This window comes from Mesoplodon bidens, assembly GCF_964165515.1.
Source record: "Mesoplodon bidens genome assembly, chromosome: 2".
NCBI classification, from domain to species: domain Eukaryota; kingdom Metazoa; phylum Chordata; class Mammalia; order Artiodactyla; family Ziphiidae; genus Mesoplodon; species Mesoplodon bidens.
The window spans coordinates 48,105,327-48,129,053 of NC_138177.1; the positions used below are offsets into that span (position 1 = coordinate 48,105,327).

General features: G+C 47.8%; 1 protein-coding gene across 1 annotated transcript in view; it reads right to left on the bottom strand.

Moving 5' to 3' along the window:
- Positions 1–3,176: 3,176 nt before the first annotated feature.
- PIK3C2B (phosphatidylinositol-4-phosphate 3-kinase catalytic subunit type 2 beta) overlaps positions 3,177–23,727 on the bottom strand; it is a 62,153-nt gene continuing 41,602 nt past the window's right edge. The window contains exons 17-33 of the mRNA XM_081216338.1: positions 22,497–22,590; positions 22,265–22,359; positions 21,626–21,806; positions 20,622–20,729; positions 19,905–19,997; positions 18,952–19,081; positions 17,986–18,122; positions 13,916–14,085; positions 13,261–13,417; positions 12,810–12,919; positions 11,696–11,897; positions 11,090–11,214; positions 9,757–9,874; positions 8,139–8,220; positions 7,630–7,736; positions 5,891–6,019; positions 3,177–5,184 (exon numbers count right to left, since the gene is read on the bottom strand). Of these exons, the coding sequence (XP_081072464.1) occupies positions 4,996–5,184; positions 5,891–6,019; positions 7,630–7,736; positions 8,139–8,220; positions 9,757–9,874; positions 11,090–11,214; positions 11,696–11,897; positions 12,810–12,919; positions 13,261–13,417; positions 13,916–14,085; positions 17,986–18,122; positions 18,952–19,081; positions 19,905–19,997; positions 20,622–20,729; positions 21,626–21,806; positions 22,265–22,359; positions 22,497–22,590 (2,227 nt within the window). The 3' untranslated portion in view covers positions 3,177–4,995. The remainder of the gene's footprint in view (positions 5,185–5,890; positions 6,020–7,629; positions 7,737–8,138; positions 8,221–9,756; positions 9,875–11,089; positions 11,215–11,695; positions 11,898–12,809; positions 12,920–13,260; positions 13,418–13,915; positions 14,086–17,985; positions 18,123–18,951; positions 19,082–19,904; positions 19,998–20,621; positions 20,730–21,625; positions 21,807–22,264; positions 22,360–22,496; positions 22,591–23,727) is intronic.

Genomic DNA, 23,727 nt, shown 5'->3' on the forward strand with positions numbered 1-23,727 from the left:
TGAAAACTACCCCCTTGCAAAGACCCTTCATTCTTGTGCTCTACACCAATATTCTCTGGCAAAACCCCAACCCTAGTGAAACCCAACTATCCACTTATTCTGAGCCTACCCCCTTGCAGCTAGCCATTGCTGGAGAAAAGCACTCAGACATGCTGACTGACTGACTTCCTATTTGTAATGACAAATTTCATCCATGCCGGGCATTCCTGGATAGTTCCTTTTTTTTTTTTTTTTTTGGCAGCACGTCATGTGGGATCTTAGTTTCCAGACCAGGGACCGAACCTGCACCCCCCTGCAGTGCAAGCGCAGAATCTTAACCACTGGACCGCCAGGGAAGTCCCCCTAGATAGTTCCTTAGCAGCTTTGCATCTCCTATACTGAGACAGTTTCACAATGTTTATTCATTAAGCTGGTGGAACACTCACATTAACATGGGTTAATATCACCTATCTTAAAACAAACAAGCAAACAAACAAAAAACAAAAAAAAGAAAACCTCTCCTGCACCTCCGAGTTTCTACACCACTACAGCAAAAATTTCTCAAGAGTTGTCTGTTCTCACAGTCTCCACTTTCTCCACACCTATTCTGTCGTCAGGCTACTCCAATGTGGCTTTCATCCCCAACACTCATTAAAACAGCTCTTATGAAGATCACTAAGAACATTTTGCCAAATCCAGTTCTCTGACTTGTGGGTTGATGTGCACTCCCCTAAAAGATATTGAAGTCTTAATCCCCCAGTACCTACGAATGTGACCTTATTTAGAAATACGGTCTTTGTAAATTAAGATGAGGTCATTACAGTGGGCCCTAATCCAGCATGACTATGTCTTAACACAAAGGGGAAATTTGGACACATGCGCACACACAGGGAGAACTCCGCGTGAACATGAAGGCAGAGACTGGGATGATGTACTTACAAGCCAAAGAATGCAAAAGATTGCCAGCAAACCACCAGAAGCTAGGAGAAGGCATGGAACAGATTCTCCTTCTCAACTCTCAGAAGGAACCAACCCTGCTGACACCTTGATCTTGGACTTCTGGCCTCCAGAACTGTGAGACTGTTGTTTAAGCCACCCAGTCTGTGGTTCTTTGTTACAGCAGCCCTAGGATATTGACAATACTTTTCTTTAGACTCCCATGACACCATTCCCTTGGTTTCCCTACAATTTCAGTGACTCCTCCTCTTCCTCTAAATGTTGACCTGTATCAGAGCTCAGTCACCTGTGTCTTTTTTTTTTTAGCCTCTCTAACCTAGGTGATCTCATCCAGTTCCATGGCACTAAATGCCAACTAAATGCTGACCTCCACTTCTAAACTCCAGACTGACCCCTCCATTGGGTTTCAGATTCCATCCTCCTACTTCTCTACTTGGATGTCCAGACATCTCAAACTTACCATGGTCAAAACTCTTAATTGTGATCCACCAAGCCCATCTTCCCCATCCCATAATGCCCCTACAGTCATTTTCGCCCAGTTGCCAAGGCCCTAAACTTAGGAGTCATCCTCAATCCCTCTTTGCCTCAACCCCACATCCAATCCAACAGCAAATCCTGTCAGCTCTACCTTCAAAATATATCCAGAATTTAACTACCTTTCACTATCCCCATGCTACTCTCATTCCCCTCCTAGACTACTGCTTCCATTCTTGCTTCAAACAGCAGCCAAAATGATCTTTGAAAACATAAATTAGAGTGCTGCAGTCCCTTTCTCAAAACCTTGTAATGGCATCCCCATCATACTAAGAATGAAATCCAGAGTTCTGATGGAACTCAGTTCAAATAGCTCCCATTCCACCTGCCCACCCCTCCCCTTTTCCACCTTTGTCCCTGAGACACAGCACTGTAATCATCAGTTTCCATGTCTGCTTCCCTAGCTGGACTCTGAGCTCCTTGAGGACGGGATGCACACCTTTGTCATCTTAGTAGGCACAGTGCCTGGTACTCACTTGACCCAGAGAAGGCCGTTAGTGTTGTGGACAGACACCTCAGACAAGTCCCAGGCACCAGAATTACCTCCCAACTTAAAATGTTGCCTTGCTTTTAAGCGACTTTTCAAGTCCAGTCTAACCCTTAGCTCCCAAATCCTAACAAGTCCAGTTACTTCATTTTTACCACCTCTGTTTAAACGCAGAAAATCCAGTCTCCTGGGCTTCTTTTGTTTCTCTTCTCCCTGGGCATCCCCTCTCCCCCAACTCCCCAGCTCTCTCATTCCCACTCCCTCTGGGTGGTTCAGATTTCTACCCCATTTGGCCAAGAAATTTCCTTAACTAAGACTCTTGCCGGTTTCAAGTTCTGACTTTTAAAAGGTCCGTTGGGACTTGCCCAGAACTGCAGTGACACCTCAAAACCACTTAGAAACACAGCAGGTAGGTTATCACTTACTACTGTTATTACTAAAAGTCCCTTGGAAGCCCCACAAAACTTCCCAGCATGAAATATGACTCCACACTGGAGGGTTTTGAAAACTTCTGGGTAAACTGCTTGAACAAGGGTCATGTCACCTCCAGCTTCCATTTGGGGTTCAGTTCTGGGCTACAGCTCTGCTCTAACAACGTAATCGTTGCATGGCATCTCAGGGGTTGTTTCTTCTCTTATGAAATGGGGCTGGTTAAATATCACTAGGCAGTAAACTTCTCAAATGCAGAGAACTATCTTAATTTATCTTTGTAACCCACAGCCGGTTACCTGGTACAGGGCCCAGGGCCCAGCTCCAAGGTCTGTACTCTTTATGAATGGAGGCATGCCACCAGGTAGCACTGGTAAGCACAGTAAAAGTTTGTCGACAGAATTAACAAATGAGCCATGTCTACTTTCCAGGGTAGTTGCAATGAAAAATGACATCATGTATATTAAAACACTCAAGAGTCAAATAAACCTGGGTTCAAATTCTAGAGCCAAGGCCGACTGGCTATGTCCTTAAGCAAATTACTTAATCTCTCTGGGCTGCAGTTTCTTCATCTGTAAACCAGGGATGATAATACTCACCTGATCAAGTTGTTTTAAGGAAAGATTTAGCTGACGCGTGTGAAATGCCAGGTGCACCACACCAGTGCATATAAAAGTTACCATTTGTAGAGACAACACTACTATCATTATTATCTTCATCTTGTATGTCAGATGTTTTAATCTAAACATTTAAACATCAACAAATCTTGAAAATGACAGTTTTGTTTTTCTAAACATCATTTATTAGAAAATACAATTCCAGAGAAAGTAGGAGATAAAGGATGTCCGGGAAGTGGGTACAGTACACAGACCTCTTTAACAGGGGCATAGGAGTCAAAGTAAAATGAGCTACAGGCAAAAAGCCAGTAACACATCTCTGGTCCATTCATCTAGAGAAGTTCCACCTCTGTTCTCCACTCCCCTAACCCCTGCCCACAGCAGCCAGCTTTATCCTTGACAGTTTTAATTTAAAAGTTTAAACTTCCTTGCTGCTCTGTGGCTTCAATGAATGGAGCTTCTTTCTCCAGTTATGGAATGAGTCAGCGAAAGGGGGAATTTCTGATCCTTGGAGCTGGGGAGGGACAGTCCACATCGTATCCCCACTTAACTCCATTCCCCAATCACTGGGCACAACCAGCCAATTTAGAAAGTTAATATCAAATTCAAAGTCTCTCCTTTTTTCAAGGAAGACAACCTTTCGGAGTAAAGCGCACGAGTGAATTTCAAATCCATTTGGTAGGGAATGAAGAGTATTAAGAGATCAGAGACCCAGTCTCTCCCTTCCAGCTCATCTCAATCCAGCCTCCTCAGAACCAAAGAAAATCACTGGAAAAAACAACAGTTTTGATGGGATCCCCCACCCGCACCCCTTTTCTTCAGCTGGGGCATCCCTTTGGCTCCAGACAAAATAGGTTTATGGCCCCATAGAATGAGAGAAATTCTTATTAAAAAACTGTGACAGAAATGGAGTTTGGGAGAAAAGCAGCAAAACAAAAGGAGTGGTGGGTGACGAGGAAAGCTTCCCAGAAACCACCCAACAGCCAGCCACGCTGGCACCTGCAGCCTAGAGGCCCATTCCTAGGGCCAAGACACCCTGGGGTGAAACCAAACCTAAGGGCCAAGGCAGCAGTTTATCCCACCAGAGAAAAATGAAGGGAGAGACCTATGGGGGAGCACCCAGGCGTATTCATAGGGACCAGATGACCCCTAGAAGAGCTGAATGGAGGGGTAGAAGACAGTATTCAGGGCAAGTCCTAGCAAAATAGGGGAAGACGAGAGGAAAAACTCCCCCCAAAAGAGCCCAGGTCCCTGAACACAGGTCCTCTGCAGACCTCCATACGGAAGGCCCTTCCTTACACACGTAGGTATCACATCGCTCTCCTTTGGAGGCAAAATCAGAAAGGCCCAGTGGCGCAGGCCTCAGTCCAGCACACGCAGCCCTCCTTGTCCCTCCCGACCTGCCTCAGAGACGGAGGGCACTAACTGAGGGCCCACTGGGCCCCTCCCCAAATAATTCCTATAGATAGAAATGCAAAAACAACAAACAAACAAAATCCTAGGGAAAAGTCCAATAAGAACCTCAATCATACAAAAAGTCCAATTCCTCTTTTGCCTTCTGAGGCACATGTGAGTCCCTTCTCACAAGGCTTCCTGTCCAGTTAGGACAATGTTACTATTTCATTTTTTAAAAATAAAAATAAAAATATCCACCCACCCTCCCCTCAAATGCTACTTCTACAGCCCACCCCACACACCTCAAACCAGGCATTGCTCCCTTGACACAAGGTAAACTTAAAACTTTGCTGCACCCTCACAGCCTCCAAGGGGCTGCTCATCACAACCAACCCAAATGCAGTCTGCAGAGGAGCGGATAGCAGAGAGCATCTTTACTCTCCTTGCCTCCTACCACGAAGGCCCGATCCGCCGGGACAGAGGGAAGCCCCACCAAGGGCCCTGCCCCTACACAAGGAAGGGACAAGTCAAACAGGGAGAGTCCTCTCCCCCGTTTCTGCCATGAGCCTGGGGTCCTGGGCCACGGCTCCGCTGGGCTCATAAAGTCTCATGACTTCGAGATCCCAGTGCGAACCAGCCGGTCTTCTCCTGGGCCAGGTCCAGCTCTCGCAGGCGGATGTGCACCTCCCCCAGCAGAACGTTCTCCCAGAATCCTTGCTCACTCAGCACACTCAGCTGTAGCTCCCGCTGCTGCAGGTCTCCCTTGGGGATTCCATCATATACCAGCTGCAAATGCAAAATTGGGAAGAAAGGGAAGTAGTGAGACAGGGAACATGGAAGGGGGAGATGCTTAAGTCTGTGGTGGTGTGATCTGATCTGGCTGAGACCACTTTACCTCCCCAACCAGACAGAGCCCGAGGGACCAGAGAAAGCATAAAGCAACCCAAGGGAAGCTTTAAAGAACCCTGCTCTTGGGGGGACTTCCCTGGTGGCGCAGTGGATAAGACTCCACACTCCCAATGCAGGGGGCCCAGGTTCGACCCCTGGTCAGGGAACTAGATCCCACATGCATGCTGCAACTGCAACTAAGACCTGGCACAGCCAAATAAATAAATAAATAATTTTAAAAAAATAAAGACCCCTGCTCTTAGCTCAGAGTTCAAGCAAATGAAGGCTTGTCATTGGGGCCACAGCTCATTATCAGCAAAGGACCAGCAGGCTCTTCCTCCCCACAGACCATGCCCCAGCTGTGGAGTCCCTACCCTAAGTGTCAGCAAACTTTTTTACATAAAGGGCCAAACAGGAAGTATTTTAGGCTTTATAGGCCATACATTCTGATCTATGTCAGGATGACTCAACCCAGCTGCTACAACATGAAAGCAGCCACAGACAAGACTTAAATGAATAGTAATGGCCACGTCCCAATACGACTTTATTAACAAACTGGCACAGTCGGCCAACCCCAGCCCCACCCAGCACCTTCTCCACGTACCATCTCATTGTAGGTGGGGTTGCAGGTTTTCCGGGCCACTTTGGTTTTCTTCTTAGTGGTTTTCTGAGGGTCAGGAAGGAGGTAAATCTTGACATAGGGGTCGGGATCATTCCCATCCTGGAGCAGTTGCTACAAAGGGTATGAAAACCAAAAAAAAAAGATGAAGGTTTTTCTATCTGTCTCTCTATCACCATTCCTGTGATCCCTCCCTGATCCAGACCCTAGCTTCTTGCAATGCACAATAATTTATGTTTCCCAGCTCATTGCATTCTGCTAGAAACACCTACCATGGTAACGTTAGGTGTCCTCCTAAAACATCAATCAGATTGCCTATGATATCCAGTCTATACTTTGTATACGAATGCTCAGGGCATGCCATAACTTGGTCTGTTCTGAATGAACCATCATGTCCCCAGATATCTCTGCCCAATATCTTTTGTCTATTTTGATCCAAGTAACCCCTAAGAGGTAGAGAAATGAGTCAGAGAGACTAAGTTGCTTGTTCAAGGTCAGCCAATTAGTGATTCACTCAGCCTGATCCTTTTAAAACTTAAGTCAGATCTTGTCACGCCTCTGCGCAAAACCCTCCAAGGGCTCCCATCTCACTCACGGAGAAGCCACACTCCTGACTGTGGGACCAAGGCTCTGGTCTGCCCTCTCCAACCTCACCATCTGCTATTCTCCCCTCTGCCGCAGGGGCTTCAGCCACACTGGCCTCCTCCTGTGGTTCCTGACATGCCCCAAGCAGGCTCCTGACTAGGGCTTTTGGGTTTAACTTCTCCGTCTGCCTGGAGCAATCCTCCCTCAGATGTCTGTGCATGGCTCCCTCCCTCACCTCCTTCCACCTTTGCCCAAATACCTCCTCATCAATGAGGGTTTCCCTGGTCACTCTGCAAAATTGCTGCTAGCTTCATTCCACCCCAGTATTCTTTCTCTGCTTTATTTCTCGCCAGAGCACTTACCACTATCTGACTTGCCATATATTTAACTTAACTATTTGTCTGTCTGCCTCTTCCTACTAGAATGTAAGCTCCCTGAGGGCAGGGATTTTATTTGTTTACCCTTGTATCCAGAGCTAATGTATGAGTGCCTGGCACATAGTAGGCAGTTGATGAAGAGTTGTTGAATAAAATGAATGAATGATTCAGTAAGAGTGAAACCCAGATCTCTCTGATTCCAAAGTTCATGTACCTCCTGCTACATACTAATGCCCCAACCTGCAAAAGGCCAGCATATTGCAGTATTCAGTAAGAGTTCCCTTCCCCCTCCACTCACAAGGTTCTTAGAATCATACCAAAAATGTAGTGATTATACTCTGCCTTGATTATGCTTGAAGGATGTCACATGGCTGCCTTACCTCTATAACCAGGAAATAAGCCCCTTGGGCCTCTCCCTTATAATAATCACCATAATAATAATACAAGGCACTATGTCAAGTGCTCTACATGCATTATCTCATTTAATCCCTATAACAACCCTATGAGATAGGTACTAACATTATCCTCATTTTAACGAGGCTAAGAGTAATTGGGCTACTTGCCAAAGACCACAGGTAGTAAGAAGCTGTGTCTAGTATTGCTTGGTCATACCACAGGCCTAGCATGGTAGCAGGCCCACTGGGTATTCATTCAGTAATCTTTGTGGTTACTCTCACGAGACGGGGGCAGAAAAGGTCTGATCAGTCAGAAAAGTACCAGAAGAAAGATAAAGATCCAAATGAGGACTGTGTATGCACTTACCAAGCCCCGAATATGCATCACCATGATGAAGAGTTTGTTGTTTTTGTAGGAGATGGACAGCTTCACCTCTCCCCCAACCTTCCCGACCGGCCGGGCCCATGTGCCATCTGTAGGGACAAAGGAAACTAAGAAAGGTCATGAGGCCAGCCCTGTCCCTGTCTGGTGCCAGGCAGACGTTTCTGTTTTCTTCTGACCCCCTGCCAGTAACTCCACATCAGAGTCCTGATACCCCCATCGGGGATCTGCCAAGTGGCATCCACGAACATGACTCAGAGTTGGGTTGGGGGTGTCTATCCAATTCCAGTGTGTAAGGATATCCAGTCCCTGGGGAGTCTGCTCAAGGAGCTGTGGACCCACAGCCTGAGTGGGAAACCAGATTCTCTAGCCAGTAAGCAAAGGAACAGAGACAAGTCAAGGAAAGAGAACTGGGAAGAGGCAGGGGCAGGAAAAATGACCTTTGGGAATGGTTCAGAGAGGTTGGCAGAAATGTCACAGAGAAGGCACTGTACCTGAGGACTTGGGAGCCAGGCTGGTGCCCGCAGCCTTCTCATCCCGGGACAGGGGGTGGAAGAAGGTGTACACCAAATCACACTGGAATGGAATCAGAAAACAGGGTCATTCCTCAGTAAGACAATGGCCCAGTGAAAAAAGGAAAAGGACTGTTCCACATTAAAAGAGACCTATGAAATGTGACAACCAAATGTAATATGCAGTTCTTGTTTGGGTCATGGCTCAAACAAACCAACTGTTAAAAGAATTTTGGAGATGACAGGGACATTTTGAACATGGACTATATTCTGGGTGATATAATGACAGTGTGGTTATGTAAGATTATGTCCTTGTTTTTTAGAGATGCATAGTAAGTACTTAGGGGTAGAAGTCACGATGTCTGTGATTTACTTTAAAATATTTCATAAAAAATAGATGACTCAAACATGTCAAAATAACAACTGTTTAAGTGATGGATATATAGGCATTCATTATACTGTTTCTCTATTTTCCTATATGTTTTGAAAGTTCTCATAATACAAAAGTTTAAAAAAAAGAAAAAGGGCTTCCCTGGTGGCGCAGTGGTTGAGAGTCCGCCTGCCGATGCAGGGGACACGGGTTCGTGCCCCGGTCTGGGAGGATCCCACATGCCGCGGAGCGGCTGGGCCCGTGAGCCATGGCCGCTGAGCCTGTGCGTCCGGAGCCTGTGCTCCGCAACGGGAGAGGCCACAACAGTGAGAGGCCCGCCTACCGCAAAAAAAAAAAAAAAAAAAAAAAAAAAAAAAAAAAATCAAATAAAAGTAGGTCACATCAGGTCAAAAGCAGTCTGTTCTTGGAATTCCCAGGCAGTCCAGTGGGTAGGACTTGGCGTTTCACTGCTGGCAGGCCAGGGTTCAATCCCTGGTCAGGGAACTAATGCCTGACCCAGCCTTGGACAAAGACCATGAATCCTACTTTTGAGAATGTTTACTAAGCAATTAGGGAAAACAAAAACAAAAACAAAAATGTGTGAAAATACCCACTCTAGCATTAATAGTGAAAAAAGGGGGGAGGGGGATGATCTAAATATCTTTCAAGAAGCGAATGGTTAAAGAGATTATGGTATTGCAAGTTGGTGTATTAATTTGGTACACATATTTAAAGTTATGCTTACTATAAACACTTAAGTGAAAAAAGAACAGAATATAGCATTATATTTAAGCTATGACCACTATAAAACTATAAAAGTCACATTTATATATGGATAAATAGGAAGGAAACATGTAAGTGGGGTTAGATGGTTTTTTAGGCTGATGGGACTCCGGATGACTGTATTTGTCTTTATGCCCATTATAGTACCATTTGTTTAAAGAAAAATCTAGGCGGATACACACACTCAACCTGCTCAAAACCTTCCATTTCCTCAGGCTCTTGCTCACTACAAGCACGTAACACGGACGTGTCTCTCCACGTGCCCAGCTGCATGTTTGTGTTTCACTGCATTTCTGTGCATAGTCCCGTGGGGCTGGAGCCACGACCCACCCACCTCTTCCAGACCCAGAAAAGCCAAGTCCCCTCCACGATTGCCACCCGCTTCCGTCCGCATCCCCCACCCCCCACCAGCGCCAGGGACAGCCAGGAACAGAGGCAGCCACCCACCTCGGCCACCTCAGGGGCTGTGTGGATCAAGTGCCAGATGTAGCCATTTAACTCCTCCCTCCGCCGCTCCGCCACCGCCTCTCCCCGTGAGCGGCCAATCACAAAGCGACTAGGGAAGCTGGACGGCAGGTGGGCAGTGGCAGGTGGGCAGTGGCGACGCAGGAGGGGGAAGATGAAGAAAGATAATGAAGAGGCAACAGGATTTAGTCACATTTCACTTGCATTTTCAGTCACCCGATCTGCATTTCTCACCAGCCTCCATTCCCAAGGACCTTTCCCCGACTCCATGCCTCCCCCAGCTCCCCAGGTCTGTGCCAAGGACACACACGCAGCATCTCACACCAGACAGTTCCTAGGACACCGGATGAGAAAACCAAACTGTTGAGCAGAGTCCTACAGCTCCCCAGAAGTGCCCCAGTGGCTCTGGAGCCCCCAGTTTTCCCCATCAAGGTAAAAATTCACTTGAAAAATCGCTTTTTTAAATTGTTGTGAAATACACATAACATAAAATTTACCATCTTAACCATTTTTTAAATATATATATATTTGATATGGACCATTTTTAAAGTCTTTATTGAATTTGTTACAATATTACTTCTGTTTTATGGTTTTTTGGGGTTGTTTTGGTTTTTGGCCACGAGCCATGTGGGATCCTGGCTCCCTGACCAGGGATCGAACCCACAGGCCCTGCATTGGAAGGGGAAGTCTTAACCAGTAGACCGCCAGGGAAGTCTCCCGTCTTAACCATTTTTAAGTGTGCAGTTCAGAATTAAGTACACTTACATTGTTGTGCAACCATCACCACCATCCATCTCCAGAACCCTTTTCATCTTGCAAAACTGAAACTCTATACCCATTAAACAACTCCCCATTTGCTCCCTCTCCCTGGCAACCACCATTCTACTTTCTGTTTCTATGAATTTGACTACTCTAAGTGCTTCATGTAAGTGGAATCGTACAGTAGAATAATATTCCATTTTGTATATACACTGCATTTTGTTTATCTATTTGAAACATACTTTTACTCTTTAGAAGATTAGAAACTTGGAAAAATCTTCAGATTCAGTCAATCCCCTGCCTTTAGACCCAGGTTGCTTTCCTGGCAGGTGGACCCAAGCTTATTTTCAAGGCTGGAGGAAGACCTCTTGAGAGCCTCAGAAGAGCATGACAAGCAGGGGGAGCACTTGTCATCAAACTCAATGCCAGGAGGAGAAAGCCAAGGACATAGGTCTTTTCTCCAAAGGGCAGTATCTCACTCCTGCAGTCCTGCCCAGCCCCCATCCGCTCTCCCTCCCCAGTATCCCTCAGTGCAGAGAGTAAAGGCAACAGCTACCTGGGCAGGAGGGAAGAAGGGAAGAGCAGCCGCAGCTTATTGTGTAATTCCTGGAACTCCTCAAATGTCCTCTGGATGTAAGTGGCCTCGTGAGCATTCTCTCGCATCACCTTTACCACATAAATCTGCAAAATCCAAATCTTAGAGAATACTCCCTGCCAAACCCTCTACACCCAATGAAGGGGGTAGGTGAGGGGACAGAAGTGTGTGTGTGTGTGTGTGTGTGTGCGCACGCGTGCGCGCATGTGCGCGCGCGCACGTGCGCAAATGTGTGTTGGAGGAGTTATGCTTTCCAGGAGGAAGAGGATAAAAATGTCTCTAATGGAGACAAAGATAATATACATATGCAGCAAAATGAAAGCAAAGATTAACAAGAATCCTTGTTTCACAAGACCCTTGACTCAGAGGGAACAGCCATCCAACTCAGCTCCCTGATTGTAGGCAGGCCACTTGGGCAGTGGAGAAGGAAGGGGTGTGTGACTGCTCCCAGCACAGGGCGCTCAGTCAACTCCAGCGCCCACAGTGTGGAAGGGAAGAAACAGTCAGAACCCCAACAAGCTGGGGCAGTGGGGAGCAAGGGAGGGTCAGATCGGAGAAAACACTTACGTAGCCTTTGTTGGGGTGGAAGATCTTCTCGTGGCGGCAGAGAAACACATCAGTGATGCGGCCAGAGCTCTTGAGAGTGTGTGTGCGGGGAGCAAAGGAAAGGGTCAGCCGGTCGTCTGAGCCTGTGAACTTCATCTGAGCCAGGTTATGAATGAAAAAATTGAGCTTTGTGGCTACACTGCCGAGGCTGGACTCAATCAACCTGCAGGAGGATGGGAAGAAAAGGATGTGACCCCGCACCCAAGTCCCAACTGCCTGGCAGAACTATCTCGAGAAATATCCCCTGACACCTGAGACTAATACTCAGCTCAGATCAGATCATTTTCCCTGTGTGATATCCTCATAGAGTGCATGACTGCACAGAATGATCAGCATACAGTTTATTTCTGTGAACCTGGGGGTCTTATCTCCCCCCACTGCCCACCTGAGCCAAAGACAGTTAAACCAAGGTAGGAAGGAATTAGGGACGCCACCGTGGGCTCACCATGTAAATGTCTAAATACTGTTGTCAAACTGAGCTTCGAGGTTCAGTACAATGGAACCTCACCAAACAAAGCTCAATCCAGAGATTTTAGTTCAAAAGGAAAGGTACTGTATTAGACCCAACAGAGAAAATTTAGCTCGCTAAGTTCCAAAAAGGGTGCATAATAAAATGGACAAAACAGTAGACATTAGTATACAGACACTTCCCTGCTTTCACACAAAGTGTGTCTAAGAACGTCAAATATGGGAAAACAGAACCATGGAATTCCATGTTTTGACAAGGGGAAAGGTTCTGATCCAGAGAGCTAGAAACTAGTACAAAATCCCTACTATACATTGCCCCATAGACAAAATCCTTGACCGAGACATGGTGAGAATGCAAGTAGGGGATCGCAATACCTCTATATAAAGGTCAGCACCCAAGTGCAGACGGGAGACTGAGTCTGAGAGAAGTAAAATAATTTACCCAAGTCAAAGGCAAAGTTGGGACGACTGACCCATGTTGTCAAACTCTAAGCTCTGCCACCGGAGCTAAGCCTTTCCCGTTTCCCTAGCCCTGCTCTTCCCAATCCGGCAGCCTGGAAATTAACTACCCAAAGTGGGCAGCACTGTTTCGTATGCAGAGTTTTACCTGGTGAAGTAGGTAGTTGCATTGGCCTCTGTGTCCTGAGGCCTCAGGGCATCATACACATACTTGAGGTCTTCCAGGTCTGAGAGCTCAGGGATCCCACAGGACAACATCTAGAAGAGCAAAGAAGAAGAGAGGGTGCCTGTAACAACCAGGAATTCTTGCTTCTTCCTTACCATAAGGCAAGATTTTCTACAGCTAGGCTCCCTAACCCTTCTAGAGGGTGGCAGGCAGATGCTGTGGGCAGTGGCTAGCAGTCCACAGGAACTGGGGGGGCTGGAGCAGGAAGTCAGATACCTGCAGACACCATTGTCCCCAGGTGGTCTGAGCCCTGCCTTTACCTAGGGCTCAGAGAAGTAGATCTCCAGAAATCCTTTGAAGCAAGACAAGGGAGTTTTAAAGATGGTGCCAGATGATAAGAAGGAGGGGTTCAGAAAGGGATGGAGCTCCTCACCAGGCCCAGAAGGTTGAGGAAGAGGTGGGTGTGCTTGCGAATGAGGTTGTAGGCTTGGCAGCAAAGGTCAACAAAATCATGGAAGCGGCTGGAAGGCTTGTCACCCCCGTTGATGACATACGCCATGTCCGAGGTGAAGACAAAGGGGGCACGGTCCCTGGGCCAAGGGGAACATACAGGTAGAAGGTCAACATGAAGGAGGAGGCCCATTTTGTGGGCTGCGTCAGGGGATGGTTCTCCTCATCCCTCAACACCTCTGTGAAATGGATAGATGTGGCTCCTCTAACATTTTCGTTTTTCTTTTCCTCCCTTAATCTTAAAAAATCCCCAAACACATCCTTCATTGGTTCCTTGCCTGTGAGCTAGTGATATTTTCCCTGGATATCTAGTTGTATCCCGTTTTGCTGTGGTTTGGGCTCATTTCCCTTTGCTCAGTCCTCAGCAGGGAGGGACAATGGCTGGTGCCTGCCCTCTTCTGCAAGGCCCTGAAAGGACTTGACCTCTTTCTCAGTCTTCTCTTCTCCAAAGCTGCTCAGCCCAGGGACCACACTCTGCAGTGCGGGCCCTCCCATCACGGGCTCGTGTTCCAGCTCCGAACCATTTCCGCTGACCTCCCTGGCCTACACGCACATCCTGGCTTCAGGAGACCACTTACCGCTTGATGTTCCCGAACATCTGGGCGTGGCCCAGGAAACGGCCAAAATCTATGTGGAACATGTGGCCAGTCGTCTTCAGCATGATGTTGTCATTGTGACGGTCACAGATGCCCAAGACGTACGTGGCCACACAGCAGCCAGCACAAGAATAGATGAAGTTCTCTACCGCCTGGGAGAAGGAAGGCAGAGGGGAGGAGGGGACATAAAGCTGGTGTGGAGGGACCCCAGGGGCACAGCCAGACTGAATTCAGCCAGCCCTGCCCCTCTCTCATGAGTCCAACAGCTCTCACATCTGCCTGTTCAGCCTTCATCACATACTTACACACTGATGCACACAGAAACTTCTCTTGTATCTTATGGGGCAAAAGGAGATGGAAGGCTTATAAGTATATCTCCACCACGTTATCTGCAATTCACCACCTTCTGCACCTTTCTTTCTCCTTGGGAAACTGGTTGGAAAGACAGTGCACTGATCCGGGAGCCCAGACTTGACCAGCCCATAATCAGGGAAGACTGATGTTTACAACTTTCCCAACTGTTTGTGGTGACCTTAACTCAAGCACAGCAAGGAGGCAGCTGACTTAAGGGCCTCTTCCTGACCCTGCTCAGAATTCTTCTGTCCTTCTCCCTGCCCCCAGTATGACTCCCATTTCCACTGTTCTTGGTAACAGATGAATGCTAATCTAATTAGTCACTTCACTCCAAGGAAGAGCTGAGGCAGCTTAACACTTCTAGGGGATGTTTTACACTCGAAAATCAGACACCTCTAGTTGGTAAAATGTGTTAGAGCAATTTCTGAGTTTAAAGCAGGAGGGGAGGGAGTAAGGGGTTGGATCTACCTTATTTTATCTGGTCAGCATTTGCCCCCTTATCTGTCTTTCCAGTAAAAAATGTATGGAATTAGTGAATAGACACCTTTCATCCTCTAAATCCTCTTTGTGAGGTTTCTGGAATTCCCAAGAACTCAAGAAAGACTCATCAGCAGAGGCAACAGTTGTCACAGCCAAGTAAGAATGGACAAAGTTGGGAATGAGAGAAATCTTCATAGAACACACGCCCTTCCCACCTCCCTCTGCAAGCTTCCCCCCAGCCTTCAAGGACCTTCCTTGAGCTCCACACCTTTCCCAGATCTTACCAGCCTGCACTGACTCCTCCCCATTGAGCCCCTACAGGCACCATTCACTCAGAACTTAGTATTCTCACTTTCCCAGGGTCCAGGGATCTTATCTCTCAGCAGCCTCTTGGCTGTTCCACAGGCTTACTTCAAAACTAGCTACACACAGGGCTTCCCTGGTGGCGCAGTGGTTGAGAGTCTGCCTGCCGATGCAGGGGACAAGGGTTTGTGCCCCAGTCTGGGAAGATCCCACATGCCGCGGAGTGGCTGGGCCCGTGGGCCATGACCGCTGAGCCTGCGCATCTGGAGCCTGTGCTCCGCAACGGGAGGGGCCACAGGAGTGAGAGGCCCGTGTACCGCAAAAAAAAAACAAAAAACAAAAACAAACTAGCTACACACAGAAATCCCCTGGCTACTTGTTAAATTAAACCAGCTGACTAATCCCTAGGAAGTTAAGAATAGAAAGTTTGTAAAGAAATCACAGAATGTACCTTCTGGAAGAAAAAGAGATTTCTATGATAGGGAAATATATAATTGAAAAGAAACCACTCAATAAGTATAACCCATCAACTCCCAGTCTTAACCATCTCCATCAACCTGTCTTCGTGTCACAGATGTTCTTTCTACCTGAAAGGCATCCTATTTTGACTTACAAAGCAGCTATATGCCTGTACTCTGCCACAGAGTAAATAACTAGTCTCATCACCTAAGTTATGCAGGGTGTTGGCTGCTTACTGGCAGGAAGTCTCACTGTATAAAGAGAGCTCTCCTGATTTAAGGGGTTTCACTTATAGGATGGAGGTACTCTGTTTGCTGAGTAGGTGGCCAAGAGACAAGTAACTCTAGTTCTTTCCTCCTGCAAGGCACCATAAGAAACTATCAGCATCATTCTAACAGAAAGACTAGAAGAGCTCAGAGCTATTTTTGAAAGACTGATATTAAACATTGAGACACTGAGTTAGTTTCTCTCTGTGTGTATTCTTGTTGTACAAGCTTTTATAATATTTATTATGACTCTTTATTACATTGGCAAGGAGTAATCATAATTCCAGCACCAAGCACAGTGCTTCTGTATGGTGGCTGCTTAATACCTGAAAACTACATGTTAGTATAAATAGTATATAGGGTTGAGGGAGGGAGGAAACAATATCACTCCTTTCCAAGGGTAGAGGACCTTAACATTTACAACATACAGGGGATGGGTTTTGAGGGATGGGAAAGGGAAGAAAGGGCTTTCCAGGCAAAGGAAATACTATCGTCTAAAGGTATTGAAGAAATGCAAGTAGCTCCATAAACTACAGCATAAATTATCATAAGATGGGGAGGTGCAGTGGATGAGATCACAGGGGCAGGCAGGGCTGGATTACAAAAGGCCTTGCGGCAATGCTGTGGATGACAGACTCATCTTTTAGGACACAGGGAGCCTTTGAAGAATTGAGAGCAAAGGAGTGACATGAGCAGTTTGCGCCTTATTTTAAAAGATTCTGGGGACTTCCCTGGTGGCGCAGTGGTTGAGAGTCCACCTGCCGATGCAGGGGACACGGGTTCGTGCCCCAGTCTGGGAGGATCCCACATGCTGCGGAGTGGCTGGGCCCGTGAGCCATGGCCACTGAGCCTGCGCGTCCGGAGCCTGTGCTCCGCAACGGGAGAGGCCACAACAGAGAGGCCCGCGTACGGCAAAAAAAAAAAAAAAAAAAAAGACTCTGAAATCCAGCAGAGGATGGTAATGGAAGGAGGAGAGGCAGTCCAGTAGTTCAGGGGACAGAAAGCAAATGGCTGAAAGAAATGGTAAGAAGAGGACAGATTCAAGAGACACCTGGGGAACAGGGCTTGGTAAAGCAGAGGAGAGGCAGAAGGAAACATCAAGAAGACTCATGGCTCTGTCTTGGGTGACTGCACAGAGAGAGTCATACCATCCAGAAACACAAAAAGCAGGTTTCAAGAGGACAAGGAGAGACAGAAAGCTCGGCTTTGCCTATACTGAGTTTGACGTACAGGTGAAACACAAGCGGAGAGGTCCAGCAGTCGGGTGGTGAGAGAGGGAAAAGGGAATGGCTTTGGAAGTCATCAGTAAGTGGGTGGTAAAGTAATAAGAGATGATGAGCTGGCACGAGAAGAGTACAAAGAGCACAGCAGGCCAGGAATTAAACCCTGGGGAATGCAAACATTTAAGGCCTCGGAAGATCATCTAATTACATGTTCACTAAACAACATTCTGATTATAATTTGGTTGCCCACGTAGGTTCTCCTTCAGGGATAAAAGCCATTGATCAATATAAGTTAGTATATGGATCGCTTCTGATTTATGGTCATTCTCTTATGAGCTTGGTTATTATGATTTATTCCTTCCCCTAAACTTAATTAACCCAGAGGCAAGAGCCATGAAGCTGTGGACCAGCCACAGAACACAGCAGGTCACCAAGGCCCTACCACCCAGTACAGACCCGCCTGAGGAAGGTCAGCTACCTTTTCTATCATCTCTGTCTCATATCTATCCTCAATCCTGGCTTCTGGTTACATGCTTGTCACAAACCAGCTCCATAACTGGGAACAAATGAGTGAGTCTTAATTCACGTCTATGAAAAGAAGAGTTGGATAAAATGATCTCTAAAGACTCTTCCAACTCTTGTTCTGCAAAGCACCACTGGACTCCTTTCAGGACACAGGAGGACCTGAATAGGTTCGTGACTAAGAGGGCCCCCTCCTCCAAACTCAATCTGCCAGAGGAACTCAGCGAAGGCTTCCCAGTTGGATACCAGGGGATGTTCTTGGTCAGCTTACAAAAGTCATTTGACCCACCTCTAGACATCTGGAGGCACCAGCCAACCAAGAGTGTTTCTTTCCTCCCAATACAGCTGAGCTGTCTTCTCTGTGCATGTGTGGGCCTTGTGGGAACACAGTGTGCCAGAGTCACGCACATCCTACCCCAGCTTCACCCCCACGCTTCACTCCTACCTTCTCGTACTCGTCCTCCCCAGGGTTGTGCTTCTGCAGCCAGTCGGCTAGGGGCCGGTCCTTGAAGGAGCCGGTCACCCCGTGCTCCACCTGGATCTTGCGCAGGGTCTCAGAGTTGGGGATCATCTCTACCATCCCTGTGAGGGGAGACATCAAGTCACTCTCCAGAGCAGAGAGAAGGTGTCTGTCAGGAGAGGACTACAAGAGCTTTGCTGGATGCTTCCCTGTAAATTAAGCTCTAGGGCATTTGGACAAAGTCTGATAATAAGGGGAAAGATCATTCCCCTGGTTTCATACTCCATGCTGTGACTCTTTGGTCCCCCCAGCTCATAGCCATGATCCTTTTTTGTTTTAACTTTTACTATGGGATTTTCAAATACATATAAGAATAAAGAAATGGTATCATGAACTCACACAAAACCAGTTTCAAAAATTATCAACACTTTGCTAATCTTGTTTCATCTATTTCACTCACCCAGCCCTGGTTCCCCCTCTTCTCTTCCACCCTCCGCCTACCCCATTCGCAGCTGGAGTACTTTTAAGTAAATTCCATACATGTCATTTCACTCATAAGTATTTCAAGTATAACTAGCAAGGACATAACCACCATGCCATTATCACATCCAAAAATTCAACGACCATTCTTTGATAGTCTAACCCAGTCTACATGCAAATTTCCTCCAACTGTGTCAAAAAGTATCTGTTTACAGTTGGTTTGTTAGAATTGGGATCCAAAGTCTACACAGTATGCTTGGTTATGTCTCCAAGTCTGCTTTATTTTATAATAGTCTCTCTCCTCTGCCTTCTTTTTTTAATGCCATTCCACAGCTTCTAATGGGATAATCTTGCCCTTTTCATTTTTCTGGAGAAGGACACAGTTCTCGTCAGGGAATGGCAAAAGGGCAGTAAGCAAGAATGCCCCCCACGCCAGCTGCCCAGTCAGAGCCCTGCCCACTCCCTACTGACCTCTCCCACGGCCAGTGGAGAAGCAGCGGAAGAGGACCATGCGCATGTCCAGCCCCTCCTGGACCCAGATCTTGCTCATGATGCGAATCATCTGCAGGGTCAGCATGTCCTGGCGAAGGTCGTCCCCACACTGGATGAAGGAAGACAATGACCGGAACCACCTCCCCCACTTCCTCCAGCTCCCAGATCTCCCAGGAGAGCAACCTTGGCCCAGACTAGTGACCAGGGACTGCTCAGTTCTCCCACCTCACACTCAGACCTGCTCACACCCGGTCAAACACCAGAGATGGGCCAGGAACCACATTTTGCCCGTGTGGTGTTCCAGCTCTTCCCCCAACCCCACGTCCCCATTTACACTGAAGTCAGGGTCCTCTTCTTCATGCAGCCTTCCTGACCATCAAAGCCTTAAAACTTGAATGTTTACACCTTGGATTTGGAACTTACACACAACAAATATATGTTACTAAGTCACACATGCCTTTCATTTCCCCCACGGGACTGTCCGCTCTGAGACTATCCTTTATTCCTCAGAATCATGGATGTACCAGTTAGAGACACCTTAAGATTCATCTAAGTCCAACCTGCACCTGATTTATGAATTTCCTCTTCAGCACGCCTGCCGTAGTCATTCAGCTTGAATACTCCAGGGACAGCCAGGTCAGCACCTTATCCATTCCATTGCTGAGGTAGCTCTGCCTTCTAGAAAGCGCTTCTGATATTGAGCTGTCAGTTACCTCCTTACACATCCCAACACTGTTCCTAGCCCTCTGGGGCCACACATAATTAATCTATTTCCTTTTTCACCCGATAGTCTTTCACACACTACAGTGGCAGCATCAGTGTGGACCAGCAGGAAGAGAATGGCCCTGAGGCTGCTTCTGCCACCCTTGGATTCCCACCTCTCCTTCTCTCTACCATCTACATTCCACCAGGCTTGAGAGAAGTGTCCTCACCTTGAAGATGACACGGATGTTCTCGCCCAGCGGATCCACATTTTGGAAGGAGAGCTTGAGGGGGACTGCATTGGAGTTGAAGTAGGAACAGTCCTGCCACAGTAGAGAGGGTAGTGATGAGGGTCAGGGTGGCACAGGCCCAGGAAGGAAAACGGCCTCTCCAACTCTCCACCAGCTGCTGCTCGTTGTTTCTTCCAGATTTCTGCGGAGCCCATATTCCTTTCCTCCCTCCCTACTGCCATCACCCTGGTTCAGTTTGTTAGGACTTCAGCTCCTGCGCCTGGTCTCTCATCCCTTCAGTTCACTCCACACACAACTTACTAGTTGTGTGACTTCTGGCAAGTCGTGTGTCCCACCTATAACCCAGTTTACTCCTCTGTAAAATGGGGCTCACAACAGTACCGACTTCATAAGAGTCGTGAGGATGAAATGTGATAGCCAAAGGAAGGCACTTAGAACAGTGCCAGGCACAGAGGGTGTGCTCGATCACCAGCCTGGACTTCAACCCCGACACCGTCAGCAGAGGCACTTCCCCAGCCCCCAACCCAGTTCCTCCACCCCGCAGAGCTGTCGGGTAAAAGTCCATACACATTAGCGTTGGCAGGAGGCCCCACATATGCCTTTCTTCCTCACCTCTCTCGACAACCAGCTCAGTGAGGACCTGGCTTCCACTGAGCCCTCCCCACTCCGAGAGCCCCAAACCTACCAGTCACTCACCCTGGGCACGATGCCCCTAACCAGCAGACTGGGGCTAAGCGGCAGGCGGCAGGAGCCATGGAGGGCAAAAAACTGCCCCACCTCCTCCAGGCCCGTACGGAGAATCCCCTGGTGGGGAAAGGAGAGCAGGGGTGAGGTGAGGGGCCCATAAGCTCCACTCAGAGCCAGGCCTCTCCCAGGGGCGGGTGCCAGTAGTGGTTGGCATGGAAACAGTCACCCGAGAGACGTGGACAACCTCCTGGAGAAGGTGAAGAAGGAAGACTGCCCCACCCACACCACAGCCTGGGCCACAGCCCAAACACCTATAGAGACTGGGTGGATGACAGAACAGCTTAAAGCAGCCCACGGTGAACTGAGAGGGTGGGCTACAGGCCAAGGAGGAGTTGCCACTCGGGCCGTTGCCAAAAAAGCCAATCATCTAGACTTCACAGTCTCCCAATTTTTCAATGTTAGCAACCAGGATCACTAATACTGGACTAATACAACCCCTTTGTGCAAACAGATAAAGGTGCACCCTCTGGATAGTAGCAGCCCTGAGCCGTGGCTCACAGCAGTGAACAAAGTATGACTGAATTTTAGCCCTCACTCGCCCCCCTCTGGCTGGGTGCTCTTTTTTTTTCTTTTTTTTTTTTTTATTGGTTTCTGCTTTATAACAAAGTGAATCAGTCATACATATACATCTGTTCCCACATCCCTTCCCTCATGCATCTCCCTGGCTGGGTGCTCTTGTGCAGTGAACAACTTACACAACTGGGCTTAGCCTTTAAGGTAAACGGTTAAATAAAAATTTTAATACTTCGCAAGCCAAAGAGAACACATTCCGTGGGCTGTATCCAGCTTGCAGACTGTCAGTTTGTAGCCTGTAGGTTAGGGAGACACCTCTTTCCAGCCCCTCACCAGAGATGGTTAAGTGCCATCCTGCTGGTCAAGATGCCTAAGAAGTTAATGACTGGCTGCAGAGGCCCAGAACCGGAAATGGGTAGAGGCAGCCTCACCCCACTCACCGGCCGTGCGGACGGGGCAGCCTCCCGGACCTGCTGGGCCAGCTTGGCCAGGGTACTGACAAGCCAGCACTGGCGGTTAAACTCCTCTCTCAGCCCCTTGCCACAGCAACACAGCAAGGCTGCCAGCAGATACTGGTAGCGGATGCTGAACTGAGAGTCCTTGAGGCCGTCTTTCAGCAACCTACCAGGCAAAGGGAGGGAGGAAGTCAGAACACTCAAAGGATAACAGGCAAGGGGGGGTGAGGAGTGGTCAGACCCAGCTCCGACTCCCTGGAAAACCCACCCCAAACTTGGGAAGGCAAACAGGCTCTGGATGCAAAACTTATACAGAGGTGTTCAGCCATATCTCAGTCTGCCCATGCTGTCTTTAAATAGGGCTCAGAGCCCTTCTGCATCTGGTTTCTCCTTGTATTTCTGCCGTGCGTGGGTGGAGGGCAGGGCCAGGGATGATCCCCACTGCGCTTACATGCGGGTGAGCTGAGAGCCCCTGAGGAAAAGGTGCTGGCCCAAGGCCACCTGGTAAGTCAGCCACATACTGCAACCCACATGGCTCAGCTCCCCACCCTTGCAGGCTTAGAGTAAAACACTCCCAAGTGAAGGAGATGTGTCCACCTCTCCTCTTCCTGCACACAGTTTTACCAGAAGAAGTAGTGAGTCACTCTCAAGTCAGAGACAGCTCGTTTCAGGAGGAAGCGCACCAAGGGGCTGTCCAGGTAGCACTCATACTTTAAGGCCTGTGTAGGAGACAGGGAACAGGAGGCTTTGTTGATTGCCTGTAATCTACACCAACTGCTATCCCTGCAGGATGCAGTCTGTCTTGGGGTCCTGGGGGTGGGACCATCAGAACTGGAGGGAAGGCCAGCTCACCCACCTGCACGAGCTGGGGCAAGTAGTCCAACAGCTCAGCATCAGAGAGGGAGCCAATCCACTGAACGGCCATACGACGCACCTCCTGGTCTGGGAACCTGCAAAATAGAGCCCAGGACCCTGACAATCCAGCCACAGGGTCTAAGGCACAGGAGTGAGCAAGCACCCTCACACCTGGGCCTCAGAGCCATGGGTGAACAAATGGCAATGACTCCCAGAATCTGCCAAAGCCACTAGAAGAGTCTTAAGCACCTTTTCTGGATTGCAACCGTTGAGAATGGCCCTGGCCCACGGTCAGAGTCAGCCTTGGGCCATGGAAGCCACTCTCACTCCCTGTATGAGTTCAAGAAAATGGGACAGAGTCCTCAACCCCACTCCCAAAGACCTCTTCCTTGACTCCCACTGTGCCAGAAATCCCACCATCAAAGAGCCCGCGTGAGGGTCAAAGCATTATCGTTTCTTGGTACCATCCTTTTAATGCAAAGCTTGCCAGGCAAATAACAGAGATCATGAAATTATATATAAGCCAGTACACCTAGCCAGAATGAGTTTAGCAGAGATTAGCAAAACCTTTGCCTCAATAAGTCCTGAAGGCAAAATACGTGGATCAGGTACATTTTAATTACTAAGAGTGGTAGAAAATAAACCAAGAACATTGGGTACCATCTAGGGGTTTGAGACTGGGAGCCTGTGTCCCCAGAGGAACGAAGGGAGAGAGGACTGTAAGAGCAGAACTAAGTGATAAGGTTTGGGTTACACAGGTGTGTGCATATGTCAAATCTCAGCAAATGTACACATAAGCCTTGGGCACTGACTTATATGTAAACTTTGTCTCAAAAGAAAAAAACGTAAACAAACATTGAGCTCTAGCTAATGTTATGCTTGCTAAAGTATTTAGGAAGGAGTTATGATGTCTCAATTTACTTCAAAATGCATAAAAAAATAAGATGTATTGATGGACAGTATATACACAATAAAGCAAATATAACAAGTGTGAATGGTTAGAATTTAGGTGGTGGGAATATGGATGTTCACTATTAAATTCTCAGTCTTGTTGTATGTTTGAAAAATGTTCATAATATAACATGGGGGCTGGGGGTGGAATAAAATAAAGAAAGAGAAAAGGAGAAGTGGAAAAGCCCTGAATTTCCATGCCCACTTGACCATTCTCCCCAGGGCTGGCCAGGTCAGTGATGGGCAGTGCCAAGCCCTGGCTTCTGGAAGGACACGTGGTC